Consider the following 21,589-nt stretch of genomic DNA (forward strand, 5'->3'; position numbering starts at 1 on the left):
ATGCTGAGAGATGCAGACACCCCACACACATAAACACATGCTGAGAGATGCAGACACCCCACACACATAAACACATGCTGAGAGATGCAGACACCCACACACATAAACACATGCTGAGAGATGCAGACACCCCACACACATAAACACATGCTGAGAGATGCAGACACCCCACACATAAACACATGCTGAGAGATGCAGACACCCCACACATAAACACATGCTGAGAGATGCAGACACCCACACACATAAACACATGCTGAGAGATGCAGACACCCACACACATAAACACATGCTGAGAGATGCAGACACCCCACACACATAAACACATGCTGAGAGATGCAGACACCCACACACATAAACACATGCTGAGAGATGCAGACACCCCACACACATAAACACATGCTGAGAGATGCAGACACCCACACACATAAACACATGCTGAGAGATGCAGACACCCCACACACATAAACACATGCTGAGAGATGCAGACACCCCACACACATAAACACATGCTGAGAGATGCAGACACCCCACACACATAAACACATGCTGAGAGATGCAGACACCCCACACACATAAACACATGCTGAGAGATGCAGACACCCCACACACATAAACACATGCTGAGAGATGCAGACACCCCACACACATAAACACATGCTGAGAGATGCAGACACCCCACACACATAAACACATGCTGAGAGATGCAGACACCCCACACACATAAACACATGCTGAGAGATGCAGACACCCACACACATAAACACATGCTGAGAGATGCAGACACCACACACTCTCTCTGCGTCTCAGTGATATGTTGCTGGCAGCCACAGTGGGTAATGAAAACAAAACGTGTAGAAAAGGCTCTTGGTATCACAGTTGTTCCTCTCACTTGTTCCAGACTGTGAGATAGTGCTGGTGTTATCAACCGTGTCCATTCCTCTTCTTTGGACCTCTCTTCGTGGATTCCAGTTATCCATCTGTACCACCCTCTCAGGCGTTTCAGATAGAGTTATCCATCTGTACCACCCTCTCAGGCGTTTCAGATAGAGTTATCCATCTGTACCACCCTCTCAGGCATTTCAGATATAGTTATCCATCTGTACCACCCTCTCAGGCGTTTCAGATAGAGTTATCCATCTGTACCACCCTCTCAGGCGTTTCAGATAGAGTTATCCATCTGTACCACCCTCTCAGGCGTTTCAGCTGATTGTGAAGAAGGCACTGCATACCTAAATGTTGGTTAACCCATTCAATTGTTGGAAGTATTTATAGAATGTGATCTTTCTTTTTTATACAGCAAAACAACAAAACACACTGCTATCTTTGATTCGATGTCTCATTGTGTTCCTCTCTCTCCCCCCCGTGCAGTGTGTGGCGTTGACCTGGCCCAGGGGGGGTTCTTTGTGCGTCAGGGGGAGTACATCTGCACCCTGGACTACCAGCGGATGTACGGCACGCGCTGCTTCAGCTGTGAGGAGTTCATCGAGGGAGAGGTGGTGTCAGCGCTGGGAAAGACCTACCACCCACGCTGCTTCGTCTGCGTCACTTGCAAGTAAGGAAGAAGGGACACACACACACACAGACACACACACACACACACACACACACACACACACACACCTACACACACACACACACACACACACACACACACACACACACACACACACACACATACACACACACACACACCTACACACACACACACCTGTGTGTGCGTCTCTGTGTGTTTGTGTGTGCGTCTGTGTGTGTTTGTGTGTGTGTGTGCGCGTCTGTGTGTGTGTTTGTGTGTGTGTGTCTGTGTGCGTATCTGTGCCTGTGTGTGTCTGTGTGTGTTTGTGTGTGTGCATCTGTGTGTGTGTTTGTCTGTGTGTGTATCTGTGCCTGTGTGTGTCTGTGTGTGTGCGTCTGTGTATGTTTTTGTGTGTGTGTCTGTGTGTGTATCTGTGCCTGTGTGTGCGTGTGTGTTTGTCCCTACTCTTGAACCTGAGCAGCCTGGCTGTGACAGTGACCATTTCAGATCCAGTGGGACTTACGTAGAGCATCAGGTGATAAACATAGCATGATAACAACTCCCATCTTTCACACTAATATCAGCCAAGACAATATGGAATCATCTCTGCTCTATTCTACTGAATCCACTGCCAGTCTGGTAGTGAGATACTTCATCCTCAGTGCTGCAGTACAGTTTGGGGTGATGGAGTCTTCCCTAATGCTGCTCACCTAAAGACATTGATACAGACAGTGTCTGTGTGTGTCTGTGTGTGTTTGGGCGTGTCTGTGTGTGTCTGTGTGTGTGCGTCTGTGTATGTTTGTGTGTGTGTGTGTCTGTGTGTGTATCTGTGCCTGTGTGTGTCTGTGTGTGTGCGTCTGTGTATGTTTGTGTGTGTGTGTCTGTGTGTGTATCTGTGCCTGTGTGTGTTTGTGTGTGTGTGTGTGTGTGTATCTGTGCCTGTGTGTGTCTGTGTGTGCGCGTCTGTGTATGTTTGTGTGTGTGTGTCTGTGTGTGTATCTGTGCCTGTGTGTGTTTGTGTGTGTGTATGTGTGTGTATCTGTGCCTGTGTGTGTCTGTGTGTGCGCGTCTGTGTATGTTTGTGTGTGTGTGTCTGTGTGTGTATCTGTGCCTGTGTGTGTTTGTGTGTGTGTGTGTGTATCTGTGCCTGTGTGTGTGTGCTGCTCACCTAAAGGCATTGATACATTTATGCATGGTCATTGTGGGGGTTATTTGTTCACGGTGCTAGATTTCACATGATCTAATAGCGTGATAATTTAGTTGAAACGGAAAAGGTCTTCGTCAGTGGCCTTCGTCCATCAGTGGCCTTCGTCCATCAGTGGCCTTCGTCCATCAGTGGCCTTCGTCCATCAGTGGCCTTCGTCCGTCAGTTGTCCTCGTCAGTGGCCCTCGTCAGAGGCCCTCGTCAGTGGCCTTCATCAGAACTAATTTTCTTTGTCAATGTTGTTCCCCCCAAAAATTGTTGCACGTCGAATCACGTTGGTTGACCGCCCTTCACATGTTACCCTGGAAATGTCAGCCACAGACATCGTCTGCAGTCTTACTCACCCAGACAGTAAAAGATGCTCAGAGTTTAATAATGACTAGTCCATTGTTGTGAACTGACAGTGTCTTGTGTTGCGTGTTGATTGACAGACAGCCGTTCCCTGCCGGTGACCGTGTGACATTTAACGGTAAAGAGTGTGTCTGCCAAAACTGTACAGAGCCCCAGTCTGCCAACAGCCCTGCTCCCATACAGGCTGTCCACAGTAAGTTACCCTACATACACTCATGTTCTGTCTCTCTGTCTCACGTCATCATTCTATCCAGTATAATATCAGTCCATCTCCTTCTCTTGCTTCACATCCTGATAAATCTCTCTATTTCTCTCTCTCTCTCACCCCTCCTCTCTCACCCTCTCTCACCCTCCTCTCTCCCTGTAGACTGCTGTGGCTGTGGGAAGGAGTTTAAGAATGAGCAGTCTCTGGTAGCGCTGGATAAACACTGGCACCTGGGCTGCTTCAAGTGTAAGGTGTGCAACAAGGTGCTCAACGCCGAGTACATCAGCAAGTGAGTCTCTCATAGCCTTAACACCTCAACACCTCAACACCACAACACCTCAACACCTCCTCAACACCTCCTCAACACCACCTCAACACCTCAACACCTCCTCAACACCTCCTCAACACCACCTCAACACCTCAACACCGCAACACCTCCTCAACACCACCTCAACACCTCAACACCACAACACCTCAACACCTCCTCAACACCTCAACACCACAACTCCTCAACACCTCAACACCTCAACACCTCCTCAACACCTCCTCAACACCACCTCAACACCTCAACACCACAACACCTCAACACCTCCTCAACACCTCCTCAACACCACAACTCCTCAACACCTCAACACCTCAACACCTCAACACCTCCTCAACACCACAACTCCTCAACACCACAACACCACAAGAGGCCGACGCGTCAGCTTGAATTAAAAAGTGATACTAGCAAGTGTAGTGTTCAGGTTTCTGTTTTCTTTGAAGGAATCACATCACTCACCTGTAACCAGATAACTCCGATCACATCACTCACCTGTAACCAGGTAACTCAGATCACATCACTCACCTGTAACCAGGTAACTCAGATCACATCACTCACCTGGAACCAGGTAACTCAGATCACATCACTCACCTGTAACCAGGTAACTCAGATCACATCACTCACCTGTAACCAGGTAACTCAGATCACATCACTCACCTGGAACCAGGTAACTCAGATCACATCACTCACCTGGAACCAGGTAACTCAGATCACATCACTCACCTGTAACCAGACAATTCAGATCACATCACTCACCTGTAACCAGATAACTCAGATCACATCACTCACCTGTAACCAGATAACTCCGATCACATCACTCACCTGTAACCAGGTAACTCAGATCACATCACTCACCTGTAACCAGGTAACTCAGATCACATCACTCACCTGTAACCAGGTAACTCAGATCACATCACTCACCTGTAAGCAGATAACTCAGATCACATCACTCACCTGTAACCAGGTAACTCACGTCACATCACTCACCTGTAACCAGGTAACTCAGATCACATCACTCACCTGTAACCAGGTAACTCAGATCACATCACTCACCTGTAACCAGGTAACTCAGATCACATCACTCACCTGTAACCAGGTAACTCAGATCACATCACTCACCTGTAACCAGGTAACTCAGATCACATCACTCACCTGTAACCAGGTAACTCAGATCACATCACTCACCTGTAACCAGGTAACTCAGATCACATCACTCACCTGTAACCAGATAACTCAGATCACATCACTCACCTGTAACCAGATAACTCACGTCACATCACTCACCTGTAACCAGGTAACCCAGATCACATCACTCACCTGTAACCAGATAACTCAGATCACATCACTCACCTGTAACCAGGTAACTCAGATCACATCACTCACCTGTAACCAGATAACTCAGATCACATCACTCACCTGTAACCAGATATCTCAGATCACATCACTCACCTGTAACCAGATAACTCCGATCACATATCTCACCTGTAACCAGGTAACTCAGATCACATCACTCACCTGTAACCAGGTAACTCAGATCACATCACTCACCTGTAACCAGGTAACTCAGATCACATCGCTCACCTGTAACCAGGTAACTCAGATCACATCGCTCACCTGTAACCAGGTAACTCAGATCACATCACTCACCTGTAACCAGGTAACTCAGATCACATCACTCACCTGTAACCAGGTAACTCAGATCACATCACTCACCTGTAACCAGATAATTCTGATCACATCACTCACCTGTAACCAGATAACTCAGATCACATCACTCACATGTAACCAGATAACTCAGATCACATCATTCACCTGTAACCAGGTAACTCAGATCACATCACTCACCTGTAACCAGTTAACTCACGTCACATCACTCACTTGTAACCAGGTAACCCAGATCACATCACTCACCTGTAACCAGATAACTCAGATCACATCACTCACCTGTAACCAGGTAACTCAGATCACATCACTAACCTGTAACCAGATAACTCAGATCACATCACTCACCTGTAACCAGACAATTCAGATCACATCACTCACCTGTAACCAGATAACTCAGATCACATTACTCACCTGTAACCAGATAACTCAGATCACATCACTCACCTGTAACCAGACAATTCAGATCACATCACTCACCTGTAACCAGATAACTCAGATCACATTACTCACCTGTAACCAGGTAACTCAGATCACATCACTTACCTGTAACCAGGTAACTCAGATCACATCACTCACCTGTAACCAGGTAACTCAGATCACATCACTCACCTGTAACCAGGTAACTCAGATCACATCACTCACCTGTAACCAGGTAACTCAGATCACATCACTCACCTGTAACCAGGTAACTCAGATCACATCACTCACCTGTAACCAGGTAACTCAGATCACATCACTCACCTGTAACCAGGTAACTCAGATCACATCGCTCACCTGTAACCAGGTAACTCAGTTCACATCACTCACCTGTAACCAGGTAACTCAGAGGTGAAAATAATTTTGGACATTTTGAAACTGGTCGTGTCACTGTCTCTCTTTCTCTGATATCACCTGTCAGAGATGTCAGAATGTCACAGAGTATGTATTGAAAGCTGCCTGTGATCTCTGGCGTGTGTGTGTTGTACTAGGGATGGGATCCCCTACTGCGAGGTGGACTACCATGCCATGTACGGCATCCAGTGTGACAGCTGCAAGAAGTACATCACTGGGAAAGTACTGGAGGTAGGACGCGTTATAACACCCAAATGTCACTCCTGTCTATGGATGGAGTGATGGATGATTGAGGTATATGAGGCAGAGCTATATCTTCAAAGTGGAAACATTTTCAGATTCACACAACAAAAGGTCCCCATGGTCTTGCCACTCTTAGATGTATACATTAGTAGTAACCATCTTTGTTGACATGCTTTTACAATCTGACTTGTGGCGTTCAGTCGGCTTTCACTCTCCCCTTCACTCTGACTCTCTCTTTTTCTCTCTCTTTTTCTCTCTCTTTTTCTCTCTTTTTCTCTCTCTCTCTCCCTCTCTCTCTCGCTTTCTCTCTCTCTCTCGCTCTCTCGCTCTCTCCCTCTCGCTCTCTCGCTCTCTCCCTCTCGCTCTCTCTTGCTCGCTCTCTCTCTCACTCTCTCTCTCTCTTGCTCCGTCTCTCTCTCGCTTTCTCTCTCTCTCTCGCTCTCTCGCTCTCGTTCTCTCGCTCTCGCTCTCTCTCTCGCTCTCTTTCGCTCGCTCTCTCTCTCCCTCTCGCTCTCTCTTGCTCGCTCTCTCTCTCACTCTCTCTCGCTCTCTCTCGCTCTCTTTTGCTCACTCGCTCTCTCACTCTCTCGCTCTCTCGCTCGCTCTCTTTCGCTCCCTCTCTCTCGCTCTATCTTGCTTGCTCTCTCGCTCTCTCTCTCACTCGCTCTCGCTCTCTCTCTCGCTCTCTTTCGCTCCCTCTCTCTCGCCCTCTCTCTCTCTCTCTCACTCTCTCTCGCTCTCTCTCGCGCTCTCTTTTGCTCCCTCTCTCTCACCCTCTCTCTCTCTCGCTCTCGCTCTCGCTCTCTCTTACTCGCTGTCTCTCGCTCGCTCTCACTCTCTTTTGCTCACTCGCGATCTCACTCTCTCTCTCGCTCGCTCTCTATCACTCACTCGCTCTCGCTCTCTCTCTCTCGCTCTCTTTCGCTCCCTCTCTCTCGCTCTCTCTCTCTATCTTGCTCTCTCTCTCTCTCTCTCTCTCTCTCTCTCTCGCTCTCTCTCGCTCTCTCTCTCGCTCTCTCTCTCGCTCTCTTTCACATTCTCGCTCTCGCTCTCTCTCACTCTCTCTCGCTCTCGCTCTCTTTCGCTCCCTCTCTCTCGCCCTCTCTCGCTCTCTCGCTCTCTTTCGCTCTCTCTCTCTCTCTCTCTCTCTCTCCCTCCCCCTCAGGTGGAAACATAAGACTCATAGGAAATGTAATGAGCATGTTTGTCTCTTTCATCATAGCATGACATCATCACACCATGATACAACTCATCCGGTTTATATGTTATTTCAGCTACATGCTTCTAGGTCCTACAGGGTCACGTTGGTAGCCTGCGGCCTGCCAGCCTCAATCAGTCAGTCACAACTGAAAGGCACTGTGTCTGTGTGTGTGTCTCTGTGTATGTGTCTGTGTGTGTGTCTCTGTGTGTGTGCTGTACAACAATGTGTGATTTCATCGCAGAGGGTCAATGTGGCTTCCTCAAGGCAGTTTAGGTGTGCATGCTACGCCCTAATCCCCACTCTTGTATTAACACACATGAACCACAATTCAAAACAGTGTCAGCAGACAGAGATAGTCAGCTTCTAACCTAGAGAGCTATGATAGGGCTCTGCTATCTATTGGCCTTTAGAACCCATGCAGATCAAGTCACAGTACATTACAGTCCAACACTGGGTTTAGTTAGGAGGGTCACAGCCACCAGTCTGTCACCTGTCCTGTCCTGTCCTGCACTGTGGACTGTGTGGAGCCTTGCCTAGGATTCCTGCCTGCACTTAAATGTCATGGCATTTAGGATTGATCAAGGAATGGAACCGCAGAGGGACACGTCAACAGAGGGGCCTTGGTGAGGCTTGAACTGGATGGTTTGAGGGTTGTGGTTAAGTGGTCTGAATGGTCTGCAACAACATATGGATCAAATGGCTCCTGTCAAACGAGTTCAACACTTGGAAGTAAGTTTCTGTCTGCATTGAGTTATCGAAATGGCCTTGTTCTGTACACTGTCTTCTACATATATAGTGCTCAGAATGCCCCAGTGAATGTGGTGTTTACACTAGAGAGGTGGCACAGGGTCACAGTAGGGTTCAGGAAGAGGAAGGAAGAGGAAGAGGAGGTTTTTATGGATCTGTGTATGGTTGGCTGGTTTGAAGACAGGACAGAGAGAGAGAGACAATGTATTACCAGCTGGGCTCCGTGCATCCAACCACTCTGTTCAACTGATGTGAGTGTTCTCTGTGTGTGCCGGTGTGTGTGTGTGTGTGTGTGTGTGTGTGTGTGTGTGTGTGTGTGTGTGTGTGTGTGTGTGTGTGTGTGTCAGCCTCGTTGCTCTACTCTGCCTCTCTCACCAAAATCCATTCTGAGACTAAATGGATCACCTCCCCTGCCTCTCAGCCTACTCCTAAAACTGTGGGGGAGAGAAGAGCAAGAGCGATAGAGATGGATAGAGAGAGGAAGGGAGGGAGGGAGATGGATAGAGAGATGAAGGGAGAGAGAGTGAGAGGGATAGAGATGGATAGAGAGAGGAAGGGAGGGAGGGAGATGGATAGAGATGGATAGAGAGAGGAAGGGAGGGAGATGGATAGAGAGATGAAGGGAGGGAGAGCGAGAGGGATAGAGATGGATAGAGAGAGGAAGGGAGGGAGGGAGATGGATAGAGAGAGCAAGGGAGGGAGGGAGATGGATAGAGAGATGAAGGGAGGGAGAGTGAGAGGGATAGAGATGGATAGAGAGAGGAAGGGAGGGAGAGTGAGAGGGATAGACATGGATAGAGAGATGAAGGGAGGGAGAGTGAGAAGGATAGAGATGGATAGAGAGAGGAAGGGAGGGATAGAGAGAGAAAAGGAGAGTGAGAGGGATAGAGAGAGGAAGGGAGGGAGAATTGGAGAGAGAGAGGGAGTAAGAGGGAGACTTGGAGAGGGAGAGAGAGAGTGAGTAAGAGAGAGACTTGGAGAGAGAATTGCAGTCTGAATCCTTAACTGCCCTCTCGTCTCTCTAACAGTTCAACGTCTGGTTGCCACCCCCCCGACCCCCAACCCCCCCACTTGCACCACTGTAATATCAGTAACCCAAAACACAACGGTATCAAACACCCCAAACATGGCAACCCATGCCTCCTCATGATTGTAGGATGTTTTCCGTCCGTTGTGATAGAAAACACTTCTGTCCTCTCCTCTGTCGTACTTTCCTTGTTTCAATAATAATCCCATTCCAGCCTGTTATCGCTCCAGATCAGCAGTGCAGTGGTGTTTCAAAGGGACCTTCCTCTCTCTCTTTCTACCTTCCTCTCTCTCACCCTCCACCCCCCCTCTCTTCCTCTCATCATGTTATCCAGGAAATATAGGCTATTTCTTGATATTATCATGAGACAGGATCAGCTTCCCTTTCCCCCCATCTTAACCTTAACCATTGGTAGGAGAAATGCTAAACTGACCCGAGGTCAGTGTTCAAGGGAAAATGTTCTCCCTATAGTCCCGTGTAGCTCAGTTGGTAGAACTTGCAGCTCTAGGGTTGTGGGTTTGAATCCCGCAGGGGACCAGTATGGGAAAAGTATGAAAATACATGTACTCACTACTGTAAGTCAATACTGTGAGTCACTAATGTAAGTCACCTCCTTTAAGTCACTCTGGATAAGGGCGTCTGCTAAATGACTAGAATGTAAAAATCTATTCCCCGAGGGAACACGCTAAGGAGTCTACATTAAACCAACAAAGCACGAGAGAGATAATGTAATTTTGTTTGCAATAACAATGTTGTATATGTATATAGAGAGAGAGAGACACATATATGTAGGCAGGAGAGAGAGAGAAAGAGAGAGAAAGAGAGAAAGAGAGAGAGAGAGAAAGAGTGCCATCCACACCATGACACCAGCTCATTATAAACAGGCCATTTCTACCACCTCCAACAGCTCTGTGGAATTCATCACAGCCTCAGGAATAACTGATATTCCATCCTTTAGCAGGTCAGTGTGAAGACATACGTAAGAGCACATAGACAGCGTTCAGATCTACAATAAACATCGACAACGTCAACATTGGTGTCATGTCATCTTCTAGACGTCATGATTAGTCTCATAAAGGTTTGGATGGCCATAACTGTAGACATTCTTAGTGATCCCGTAGCCGACCTGCAGTACTGTGGCCCGTACCACAGCACCCCCTCGTGGCGATGTTGGATAACTGCACTTTGTTTTGAGCTTCATCCGTCTCCACTTCAATTAGTGATTTTAATTGGAGAAGCTTACAGAATATTACTCTAGGTAATGGTTAAACCAGCCGCATCAGCAGCCTACTAACCAATAACACATCCACACGAGGCCTCTAGAAGTGCTTTAGACTTCGTATGTTGTTTTGCCTGGTTGTAGGATACCGCTTGTAAAGTGTTTGTAAACCTGCTGTGGGTTGTCTTATTTCTGCCACCATTTGTCAGTCATTTCTCTCACTGTCGATTTCCTAGGTTGTAACCTCTTGTTTCGATGTCAGTGAAGACCTTTTTAACCTTTGTGTGACCTCTGACCTCTTGTCTGTACCAGGCTGGGGAGAAACACTACCACCCGTCATGTGCCCGCTGTGCCAGGTGTGAGCAGATGTTTGGAGAGGGAGAGGAGATGTACCTGCAAGGTAAACCAACCACTCTTTTCCTCTGTCTCTCTCACCTTCTCCCCATCTCTTTCCCTCCCTCTCTGTCTGCCTATCTGTCTCTCTGTCTGTCTCTCTGTCTGCCTGTCTGTCTCTGTCTGTCTTTGTCTGTCTCTCTGTCTGTCTCTGTCTGTCTCTCTCGCTCTTTCGCTTTCACTCTTTCGCTCTCTCTTTCGCGCTCTCTCTCTCTCTCTCTCTCTCCTGCTCTCTCTCTCTTTCTCTCTCTCTCTCTCTCTCTCTCTCTCTCCTGCTCTCTCTCTCTTTCGCGCGCTCTCTCTCTCTCTCTCTCTCCTCTCTCTCTCTCCTGCTCTCTCTCTCCTGCTCTCTCTCTCCTGCTCTCTCTCTCTCTCTCTCTCTCTCTCTCTCTCTCTCTCTCTCTCTCTTTTTACTCAGATAAGCACCAACAGCCTTCCATCAGCACAGAAACCTATCTCACTAAAAGCCCAGATGCCATAAAGGCATAGAGCTACAGAACATCTGGCCAATGCTAATGAATTGGATTACAGTGTTAGTGAATGTATCACCTCACGCAACATCAGCCTTGTGAGTCACCTCGTTTCTTATGTATTGTTCCCGGAGCACTGTTGCTGTAAGTTTGTCCCCAGTCTGTGATTTACAAAAATGCTGTCTCTCTCTCCCTGCAGTATGCTATCTGACAGATTTACTTCTGGAATTAGCTTCCTTAGACTTGGGCTGGTATTAGCATATGTCACAGTGACAGGGAGACAACTGGGGATAGGACAGTCTGATGAGTCACTGGCGTATTTTGGATCTCTCGTCTGCCAAACTCATGATGCTCTGTCAGGAACAACCGCTTCTCTGGGGAAAGACTATGCTTTGTACAGTATATCACATTTGAAATGGATGTATTTCATTGTATTTCTCTCTCTCTCCTCCCTCTCTTCTCTCTCTTTCTCCCTCCCTTTCTCTCTCCCTTCTCTTTCTTTCTCTCTCTCGCTCTCTCTGTTTCTCCCTTTCTCTCTCCCTTCTCATTCTCTCTCTCTTTCTCTTTCTCCTTCTCTCCCTCTCTTTCTCTTTCTCTCCCCTCCTTTCCTGTCTGTCAGGTAACTCCATCTGGCATCCTCCTTGCAGACAGGCAGCCAGACAGGAGGAGAAGAGTAAGGTGAGTTCTCTCTCCCCGAGACATGTTTGAAAATAGACTACCGGGACTAGTGAAGTCTCCATCCCTCTAAACAGAAACTCTCAGCCAGTTTCAGTCAAGTCTATGGGCAAAATGTCCCCTCCCCTTCTGAAATTCATAAGATGCGAGCGCTTGCAAAATTGTGATGTGTCCAAAAGATCAGTGATGAAAAGGTTTCGCATCTCAACAGTTTGTCGACAGACACTACTACCATTTTAATGTTACATGCATCTGTCCACAAGAAATTACTCTAAAGCAGCTCTACAGTTGAACTAAGGCTGTGTTACAGTATTGAATGAGAAGTCATACTCATTACAGGATAATGTTTAAACCTCACATCATTTTGTATGTCAACTTCTATTCTGTCCCATTAGAGATGGGACTGTGTTGACTGGGACTGTGTTGACTGGGACTGTGTTAACTGGGTCTGTGTTGACTGGGACTGTGTTGACTGGGACTGTGTTGACTGGGACTGTGTTGACTGGGACTGTGTTAACTGGGACTGTGTTGACTGGGCCTGTGTTGACTGGGTTAACTGGGACTGTGTTGACTGGGACTGTGTTGACTGGGTATGTGTTAACTGGGACTGTGTTAACTGGGACTGTGTTAACTGGGTTAACTGACCCTGTTGACTGGGACTGTGTTGACAGGGGCTGTGTTAACTGGGACTGTGTTGACTGGGACTGTGTTGACTGGGACTGTGTTAACTGGGACTGTGTTAACTGGGGCTGTGTTGACTGGGAGTGTGTTGACTGGGACTGTGTTAACTGGAACTGTGTTGACTGGGACTGTGTTGACTGGGACTGTGTTGACTGGGGCTGTGTTAACTGGGACTGTGTTGACTGGGACTGTGTTGACTGGCACTGTGTTAACTGGGGCTGTGTTGACTGGGAGTGTGTTGACTGGGACTATGTTGACTGGGCCTGTGTTGACTGGGAGTGTGTTGACTGGGACTATGTTAACTGGGACTGTGTTGACTGGGAGTGTGTTGACTGGGACTGTGTTAACTGGAACTGTGTTGACTGGGGCTGTGTTGACTGGGACTGTGTTGACTGGGACTGTGTTGACTGGGGCTGTGTTAACTAGGACTGTGTTGACTGGGACTGTGTTAACTGGGGCTGTGTTGACTGGGAGTGTGTTGACTGGGAGTGTGTTGACTGGGACTGTGTTGATCTTGATTACCTGAACAAAGGGCACCTAATAATTTCACTTACTGTGCAGTAAGTTAGTAAGCCCTGGTCCCAGATCAGTGCTCTCTCCCCTTCCCCAATGTAATACACCTGTCGTTCCCAGAAGCAGGTCCGGATACAGGTCAATGACGTCCCTGAGCAGCAGGTTTGTGATGCATGTTCAGCCCAGACCCCCTCACCTGCACCCTCTGCATGGGGTTGACCCCATGACGCTTGACAGGCTTTACACTCAGTAGCTAGCCACGCCCACATTACCCTTGGGCTGATCATGTGATCCAACCCAAACAGTGACCGACAGTAGTAGAATGTTAATAACCAGGGTTTGGATCCATTCCATTTCAATTCAGGGGATGAATTAAGTTGAAATGGAATTAGCCCCATGCCTAACTCTAACGCCTGAATAGATGGTTGACGTGGATCACTTTAACCCACCTGAGCTTCACTAATGAACAACTCTACTGTGTCTGTCTGGCGTCCCAGTCACAGAATGTGTGACTGTTTAGGTCACCACCGCTGTCACCGTGAATGATGCTGCGTGCTGACTAGAGGAGGCTGTTGTTTACTTCTGTTGTCACACTGCTATTTGTAAACAAAGGCTCATAGTTATCCTCAGGTTAGTGGCATTGGTTCGAGAAACTTGTTGAGAGTCGAAATGTGAAGCGTAAGTTTTCAATTCAAGAGTGATTACATGTCTCTCTCTTTCTCTCCATGTCTACCTCTCTCTCACTCCTTTCTGATCATGAGTAGAGTTAACTCCTTGTTGTCTGTCTTCCAGGTGAGCAGGACTTCCTCTGAGAGCATCACCTCTGTCCCAGCCTCCAGTGCGTCTGGCTCTCCGAACAGGGTCATCTATGTGAGCACCACCTCACCTTGCCACTAGAGGGAGTCACAGGACAACAGAGATCACAAACACTGGTCCAGAAGAGCAACAGTGACTGTGTGCAGGGTTTTGTTCAAACCCAGCATTAAAACACCTGATTCAACTACATATGATGAATAGTTGATTGGTTGACTCACGTGGGTTAGTGATGGTCTGGAGCAAAAGCCCATCATCCTGTAGGTCTCCTGGACCAGGGTTGTCCACTGTGCTAATTTGACTACAGTATTTCAACTGTGCTATACCATTGATCAAAGTGGTTGATATTTAAAAGACTGATTTGATGTGTTTCCTCTGTGTCCCAGGCCAAACTAGGAGATGAGATGCTGGACTACAAAGACCTTGCTGCTCTGCCAAAGATCAAGGCGATCTACAACATCGACCGGCCAGACATGCTCTCCTACAGTCCCTACGTCAGCTACCCCTCAGAGGAACGGCACTACGGAGAGGTAAGGAGACAAGGAAGGGAACAAGGGAGCTGCCTTCTCTCTCTTTCTCGCTCTCTCTCTCTTTCTCGCTCTCTTTCTCTCTCTATATTTCTCTCTCTCTATCTCTCTATATTTCTCTCTCTCTATATATATATATACATATAAATATATATATATATATATATATATATCTCTCTCTCTGTCTCTCTCTCTCTCTCTCTCTCTCTCTCTGTATATATATATATATATATATCTTTCTCTCTCTCTCTCTCTCTCTCTCTATATATATATATATATATATATATATACATATAAATATATATATATATATCTCTCTCTCTCTGTCTCTCTCTCTCTCTCTCTCTCTCTCTATATATATATATATATATATATATATACATATAAACATATATATATATATATCTCTTTCTCTCTCTCTCTCTCTCTCTCTCTCTCTCTCTCTCTCTCCCTCTCTCTCTCTCTCTCTCTCTCTCTCTCTCTCTCTCTCTCTCTCTATATATATATATATATATATATATATATATACATATAAATATATATATCTCTTTCTCTCTCTCTCTCTCTCTCTCTCTCTCTCTATATATATATATATATATATATATATATATATACATATAAATATATATATATATATCTCTCTCTCTCCCTCTCTTTTCCTCCTCTCCCTCGCGCCATACACTGTGATTAAAGACTGAGTGAACGTTCTGTGTTAAGGATTTGTCTCTATCCATGACATCAGTTTCCCTCTTTGTATGGCATCCCTATGACACCACTATGACATCACTTGCCTTCCTTGTTTCCAGGGTGACGGAGAGAAGTCTCCTCGTCAGAGGAGGCCCTCCAGCCCCAGCTCCAACAGCTCCCTGGGGAAGTATGGAGGGTACACCCCTTCTCGCTCCCCCCAGAACTACAGCAGGCCGGGTAGGTACCCCCCCTCCTCCCTCACCCGTCAGCTAGCAATAGTTAAAAAAAAAAATAAAAAACACAGTAAAATGCGGTATATGATAGTTAATGTATAGTAAAAGTATTTAGCTATTATGAATATCATACGTTATTATAATGATATGCATATCTACAAATGTAGTCAATAATATGCAGCATTTGCATATAGTGCATGATGTCATTTTTACCATGTTGGGTCATATTCCAAAAAGTGCAACCTGATTTAGGTGTCATCTTGATTGGTTAATTCTATCACTTTAGAGAACACATGTTTATTTGAAGATTCTGTTATTTTTTTTCTTCACTGAATTTCCTGTTCCGACATTTTATGAAACCTCATTCCTTTCGGCTCTTTGAATGAGGTGGTACCATCACATAACATGGCATTACCACAGAATGTGTAAAGAACAGGATTTATCTACTATTGGGTGGGGGACAATACTATTGGCAGTGTCCTCTGTGCCCTAAAAAAACATCTTGTCCTTCTCCTCAACCATTTTCTCCTACAGGGGATCTTTATATGGCCAGTAAAGCAATGGGTAATAGATATGGCCAGGCCCTTGACTCCAGCTCCCTCCCCCACCCCTCAGCCTACACAGGGGGGCCTAAGTACCTCTCCTCCTTGGCTAGGGACTCCTCCTGCCTCCCCATGGACTACTCAAGGGGTCTACCCCCCAAGTTCCCTGGGGGGCTGCAGGTGCCTGGGCCGTTGACACAGCCTGGTAATATGTCTCCTGGTGGCAGAGTCTCTCCTGGAGGCAGAAACTCTCCTCTGCCCCTTAACCCTACCACCCTGGCCGTGCTCCAGCAGCACAACTATGTGCCCTACTTCAGAGGTAGCTAGTCCCTAGCACGCTGCCCTGGACCCAGGGGTCCGCTGGTATGGAGTGCAGTGTCCTTTAGAGTACATCCGTTCCATTGCTCTGATAATACTGCATGTCCTCCATCCTCGGCTGTGTACAAACATTCAACTAATCAATAGTAAAACAAACGGCAGCACAATGAGTCCCATAATTACTCTTTTATGACCTATGACCTGTGACCTGTGTGCTGTGTTTCTGCATGGTTTCTGCTGCGTTGGTTTGAAATAACAGTTTTACATACACTGAACAAAAATATAAACAATTTCAAAGATTTTACGGAGTTACAGTTAATATAAGGAGATCAGTTATATTTAATTAAATTAATTTGTTCCTAATCTATGTCTATGTTCCTAATCTATATCAATTCGGTCTTTTGTTGCAAAATTTGAAATTGTGTTTTTTTTTTAAGTTACAAAAAAAAAAAAAAAAACAAGTAGAGACTCATAGCTACTAAATGGTACATCATACACTACAGTTGAGGAACAATGGGAAAGTAATCATGCTTTGAAAATGGATAAACTTGTAACTTGAATGTTTTGGTACACATACTGGAGAGCTCTTCTTTGTCTACACACATTCGGCATCGTTCACACCCTCTTAAGCCTTTAGCCACACCCATCTCTTTAAGGATTCACCTGAGGCCATGTGCTAAACAGAGTGAGTACGGTAGTGTAGTAAACAACCAAAGAGTTCAAGACTGAAGGCTGGTTTATACTGCGTCTATCGACATGTCTGTAGACAGTTGTCACAGTGACATCGTGAGCATTCTATTTTTGTCCTACATCAAACTTGTGGTTTAATGTCAGCACCCCCACCAACCCCCTTCAGAGTTTCACTATTTTTTTCTGCACACAAGTAGGGTGTAATATTACCTCGTTCAATCTAGACGAGGATTCCCCTCCCCACACAGGTGTGACGTGTCAAACCACCTCCCTGTGCTTCCTCTCCCCCTTCTCCCCCTCATCCCCCTCTGCCCCTCCCTCAACCCCCTAGGCCTCAAACAGGACCCCCTACTACCACCTGAATCTCAACCTAAGACGTCCCTGCATCTCAATTTACCTCCTCACGGTCACGGTAACGCACCAGATCCCCCTGGTCTCTATCTCTCTGTGTCTCTTTCTCCCAGTGTACTGCTGGGTTTTCTTGGTGTGCATCAAGGTTGTGTGTTGGGACCCGTTAAGTCTGTTTCTGCTTGCCCTTTCTATTGTCTGTGGAAGTTGTTTCTCTTTTTGTCTTCAGGTTGTCTTAGTCTTGTTGTTGTGCATGGGAACCTACTGTAATTGTGGATATGTTTGATATTACTTGTATGTATTTCAGTTATCCTTGACATATTGATATTTGTGGAGAAGGTGGTGGATGACTTTCTATGTTTGGTGGGATGTAAGTGTTGTACTTGTAACCGGAACTGTTGGCTTGCCCTTGACTTAACATGGATTACTTGTTAGTCTTAATGTTGTTGTTGTTATTTTGGGAACCAAGCATTTCCTTAAAGGTTCATGTTGTTATTCCGTGTTTTTCGGGTCTTTAAACCTTTGGTGTCAGGTGGTGGTTGTGTATGGAGTGAGTGGGTGAAAGTGCAGGTGGCTGGTTTCATGATTGTGGGAGGGTTGCTGACAGGGGGGGTATGGGTGGAGGCGTCTACATTATAATAGTAAAATATGTTGGTCTGAGGTCAAGGTTGGAACCACATGACAAGTCACACAAGATATCTGTGAATAAATGTATTTGACCAAAATATTAGACTCGACCGAAACCTTGACAAGTACACGTGTGCAGGAGTAGGTATGAAACCTTGACAAGTACACATGTGCAGGAGTAGGTATGAAACCTTGACAAGTACACATGTGCAGGAGTAGGTATGAAACCTTGACAAGTACACATGTGCAGGAGTAGGTATGAAACCTTGACAAGTACACATGTGCAGGAGTAGGTATGAAACCTTGACAAGTACACATGTGCAGGAGTAGGTATGAAACCTTGACAAGTACACATGTGCAGGAGTAGGTATGAAACCTTGACAAGTACACATGTGCAGGAGTAGGTATGAAAACGTGCAGTTTCCCTCAGAAAGGAGATCAGAAAAAGGGATCGCTTAACTTCATGCTCCTCTAAAGCCTCAGCAGGACTTAGCTGCATGCTCCTCTAAAGCCTCAGCAGGACTTAGCCACATGCTCCTCTAAAGCCTCAGCGGGCTTAGCTTCATGCTCCTCTAAAGCCTCAGCAGGACTTAGCTACATGCTCCTCTAAAGCCTCAGCAGGACTTAGCTTCATGCTCCTCTAAAGCCTCAGCAGGACTTAGCTTCATGCTCCTCTAAAGCCTCAGCAGGACTTAGCTACATGCTCCTCTAAAGCCTCAGCAGGACTTAGCTACATGCTCCTCTAAAGCCTCAGCAGGACTTAGCTACATGCTCCTCTAAAGCCTCAGCAGGACTTAGCTTCATGCTCCTCTAAAGCCTCCCTGTGGCTTAGCTTCATGCTCCTCTAAAGCCTCAGTAGGACTTAGCTTCATGCTCCTCTAAAGCCTCAGCAGGACTTAGCTACATGCTCCTCTAAAGCCTCAGTAGGACTTAGCTACATGCTCCTCTAAAGCCTCAGTAGGACTTAGCTACATGCTCCTCTAAAGCCTCAGTAGGACTTAGCTACATGCTCCTCTAAAGCCTCAGTAGGACTTAGCTACATGCTCCTCTAAAGCCTCAGCGGGCTTAGCTTCATGCTCCTCTAAAGCCTCAGCGGGCTTAGCTTCATGCTCCTCTAAAGCCTCAGCAGGACTTAGCTACATGCTCCTCTAAAGCCTCAGCAGGACTTAGCTACATGCTCCTCTAAAGCCTCAGCGGGACTTAGCTTCATGCTCCTCTAAAGCCTCAGCAGGACTGAGCTACATGCTCCTCTAAAGCCTCAGCAGGACTTAGCTACATGCTCCTCTAAAGCCTCAGCGGGACTTAACTTCATGCTCCTCTAAAGCCTCAGCAGGACTTAGCTTCATGCTCCTCTAAAGCCTCAGAAGGACTTAGCCACATGCTCCTCTAAAGCCTCAGCGGGACTTAGCTACATGCTCCTCTAAAGCCTCAGCAGGACTTAGCTTCATGCTCCTCTAAAGCCTCAGCGGGACTTAGCTTCATGCTCCTCTAAAGCCTCAGCAGGACTTAGCTACATGCTCCTCTAAAGCCTCAGCAGGACTTAGCTTCATGCTCCTCTAAAGCCTCAGCGGGACTTAACTTCATGCTCCTCTAAAGCCTCAGTAGGACTTAGCTACATGCTCCTCTAAAGCCTCAGCAGGACTTAGCTACATGCTCCTCTAAAGCCTCAGCAGGACTTAGCTACATGCTCCTCTAAAGCCTCAGTAGGACTTAGCTACATGCTCCTCTAAAGCCTCAGTAGGACTTAGCTACATGCTCCTCTAAAGCCTCAGTAGGACTTAGCTACATGCTCCTCTAAAGCCTCAGCGGGCTTAGCTTCATGCTCCTCTAAAGCCTCAGCGGGCTTAGCTTCATGCTCCTCTAAAGCCTCAGCAGGACTTAGCTACATGCTCCTCTAAAGCCTCAGCAGGACTTAGCTACATGCTCCTCTAAAGCCTCAGCAGGACTGAGCTTCATGCTCCTCTAAAGCCTCAGCGGGACTTAGCTTCATGCTCCTCTAAAGCCTCAGTAGGACTTAGCTACATGCTCCTCTAAAGCCTCAGCAGGACTTAGCTTCATGCTCCTCTAAAGCCTCAGCGGGACTTAGCTTCATGCTCCTCTAAAGCCTCAGCGGGACTTAGCTTCATGCTCCTCTAAAGCCTCAGCAGGACTGAGCTACATGCTCCTCTAAAGCCTCAGCAGGACTTAGCTACATGCTCCTCTAAAGCCTCAGCGGGACTTAACTTCATGCTCCTCTAAAGCCTCAGCAGGACTTAGCTTCATGCTCCTCTAAAGCCTCAGCAGGACTTAGCCACATGCTCCTCTAAAGCCTCAGTAGGACTTAGCTACATGCTCCTCTAAAGCCTCAGCAGGACTTAGCTACATGCTCCTCTAAAGCCTCAGCAGGACTTAGCTACATGCTCCTCTAAAGCCTCAGCAGGACTGAGCTACATGCTCCTCTAAAGCCTCAGCAGGACTTAGCTACATGCTCCTCTAAAGCCTCAGCAGGACTTAGCTACATGCTCCTCTAAAGCCTCAGCAGGACTTAGCTACATGCTCCTCTAAAGCCTCAGCAGGACTTAGCTACATGCTCCTCTAAAGCCTCAGCAGGACTTAGCTACATGCTCCTCTAAAGCCTCAGCAGGACTTAGCTACATGCTCCTCTAAAGCCTCAGCAGGACTTAGCTACATGCTCCTCTAAAGCCTCAGCAGGACTTAGCTACATGCTCCTCTAAAGCCTCAGCGGGCTTAGCTACATGCTCCTCTAAAGACTCAGTAGGACTTAGCTACATGCTCCTCTAAAGCCTCAGCAGGACTTAGCTTCATGCTCCTCTAAAGCCTCAGCGGGCTTAGCTTCATGCTCCTCTAAAGCCTCAGCGGGCTTAGCTACATGCTCCTCTAAAGCCTCAGCAAGACTTAGCTACATGCTCCTCTAAAGCCTCAGCGGGACTTAGCTACATGCTCCTCTAAAGCCTCAGTAGGACTTAGCTACATGCTCCTCTAAAGCCTCAGCGGGCTTAGCTACATGCTCCTCTAAAGCCTCAGCAGGACTTAGCTTCATGCTCCTCTAAAGCCTCAGCAGGACTTAGCTTCATGCTCCTCTAAAGACTCAGCAGGACTTAGCTACATGCTCCTCTAAAGCCTCAGCGGGCTTAGCTACATGCTCCTCTAAAGCCTCAGTAGGACTTAGCTGCATGCTCCTCTAAAGCCTCAGCAGGACTTAGCTTCATGCTCCTCTAAAGCCTCAGTAGGACTTAGCTTCATGCTCCTCTAAAGCCTCAGTAGGACTTAGCCACATGCTCCTCTAAAGCCTCAGTAGGACTTAGCTTCATGCTCCTCTAAAGCCTCAGTAGGACTTAGCTGCATGCTCCTCTAAAGCCTCAGCAGGACTTAGCTTCATGCTCCTCTAAAGCCTCAGCAGGACTGAGCTACATGCTCCTCTAAAGCCTCAGCAGGACTTAGCTACATGCTCCTCTAAAGCCTCAGCGGGACTTAGCTACATGCTCCTCTAAAGCCTCAGCAGGACTTAGCTTCATGCTCCTCTAAAGCCTCAGCGGGACTT

At 47.0% G+C, this 21,589-nt stretch overlaps 1 protein-coding gene across 28 annotated transcripts in view; it reads left to right on the forward strand.

The window, feature by feature from the left end:
• The window catches only part of LOC110500735 (actin-binding LIM protein 2), a 138,756-nt gene that overhangs the window by 85,245 nt on the left and 31,922 nt on the right, over positions 1–21,589 (forward strand). For 5 of the 28 annotated variants that reach the window (XM_090214866.1, XM_090214871.1, XM_090214865.1 and 2 more), the window contains exons 3-12: positions 1,372–1,555; positions 3,152–3,264; positions 3,439–3,565; positions 6,232–6,325; positions 10,844–10,931; positions 12,014–12,072; positions 14,056–14,133; positions 14,463–14,606; positions 15,410–15,527; positions 17,405–17,485. In XM_090214866.1, the coding sequence (XP_090070992.1) occupies positions 1,372–1,555; positions 3,152–3,264; positions 3,439–3,565; positions 6,232–6,325; positions 10,844–10,931; positions 12,014–12,072; positions 14,056–14,133; positions 14,463–14,606; positions 15,410–15,527; positions 17,405–17,485 (1,086 nt within the window). Of the gene's footprint in view, positions 1–1,371; positions 1,556–3,151; positions 3,265–3,438; positions 3,566–6,231; positions 6,326–10,843; positions 10,932–12,013; positions 12,073–13,383; positions 13,426–14,055; positions 14,134–14,462; positions 14,607–15,409; positions 15,720–16,057; positions 16,385–17,321; positions 17,486–21,589 lie in introns of those variants that run through there. The other 23 variants (XM_036958217.2, XM_090214859.1, XM_036958216.2 and 20 more) reach the window with 11 other exon arrangements.

The sequence above is a fragment of the Oncorhynchus mykiss genome, chromosome 21 (assembly GCF_057628025.1).
Source record: "Oncorhynchus mykiss isolate SJ-2025 chromosome 21, ASM5762802v1, whole genome shotgun sequence".
Lineage (NCBI taxonomy): Eukaryota > Metazoa > Chordata > Actinopteri > Salmoniformes > Salmonidae > Oncorhynchus > Oncorhynchus mykiss.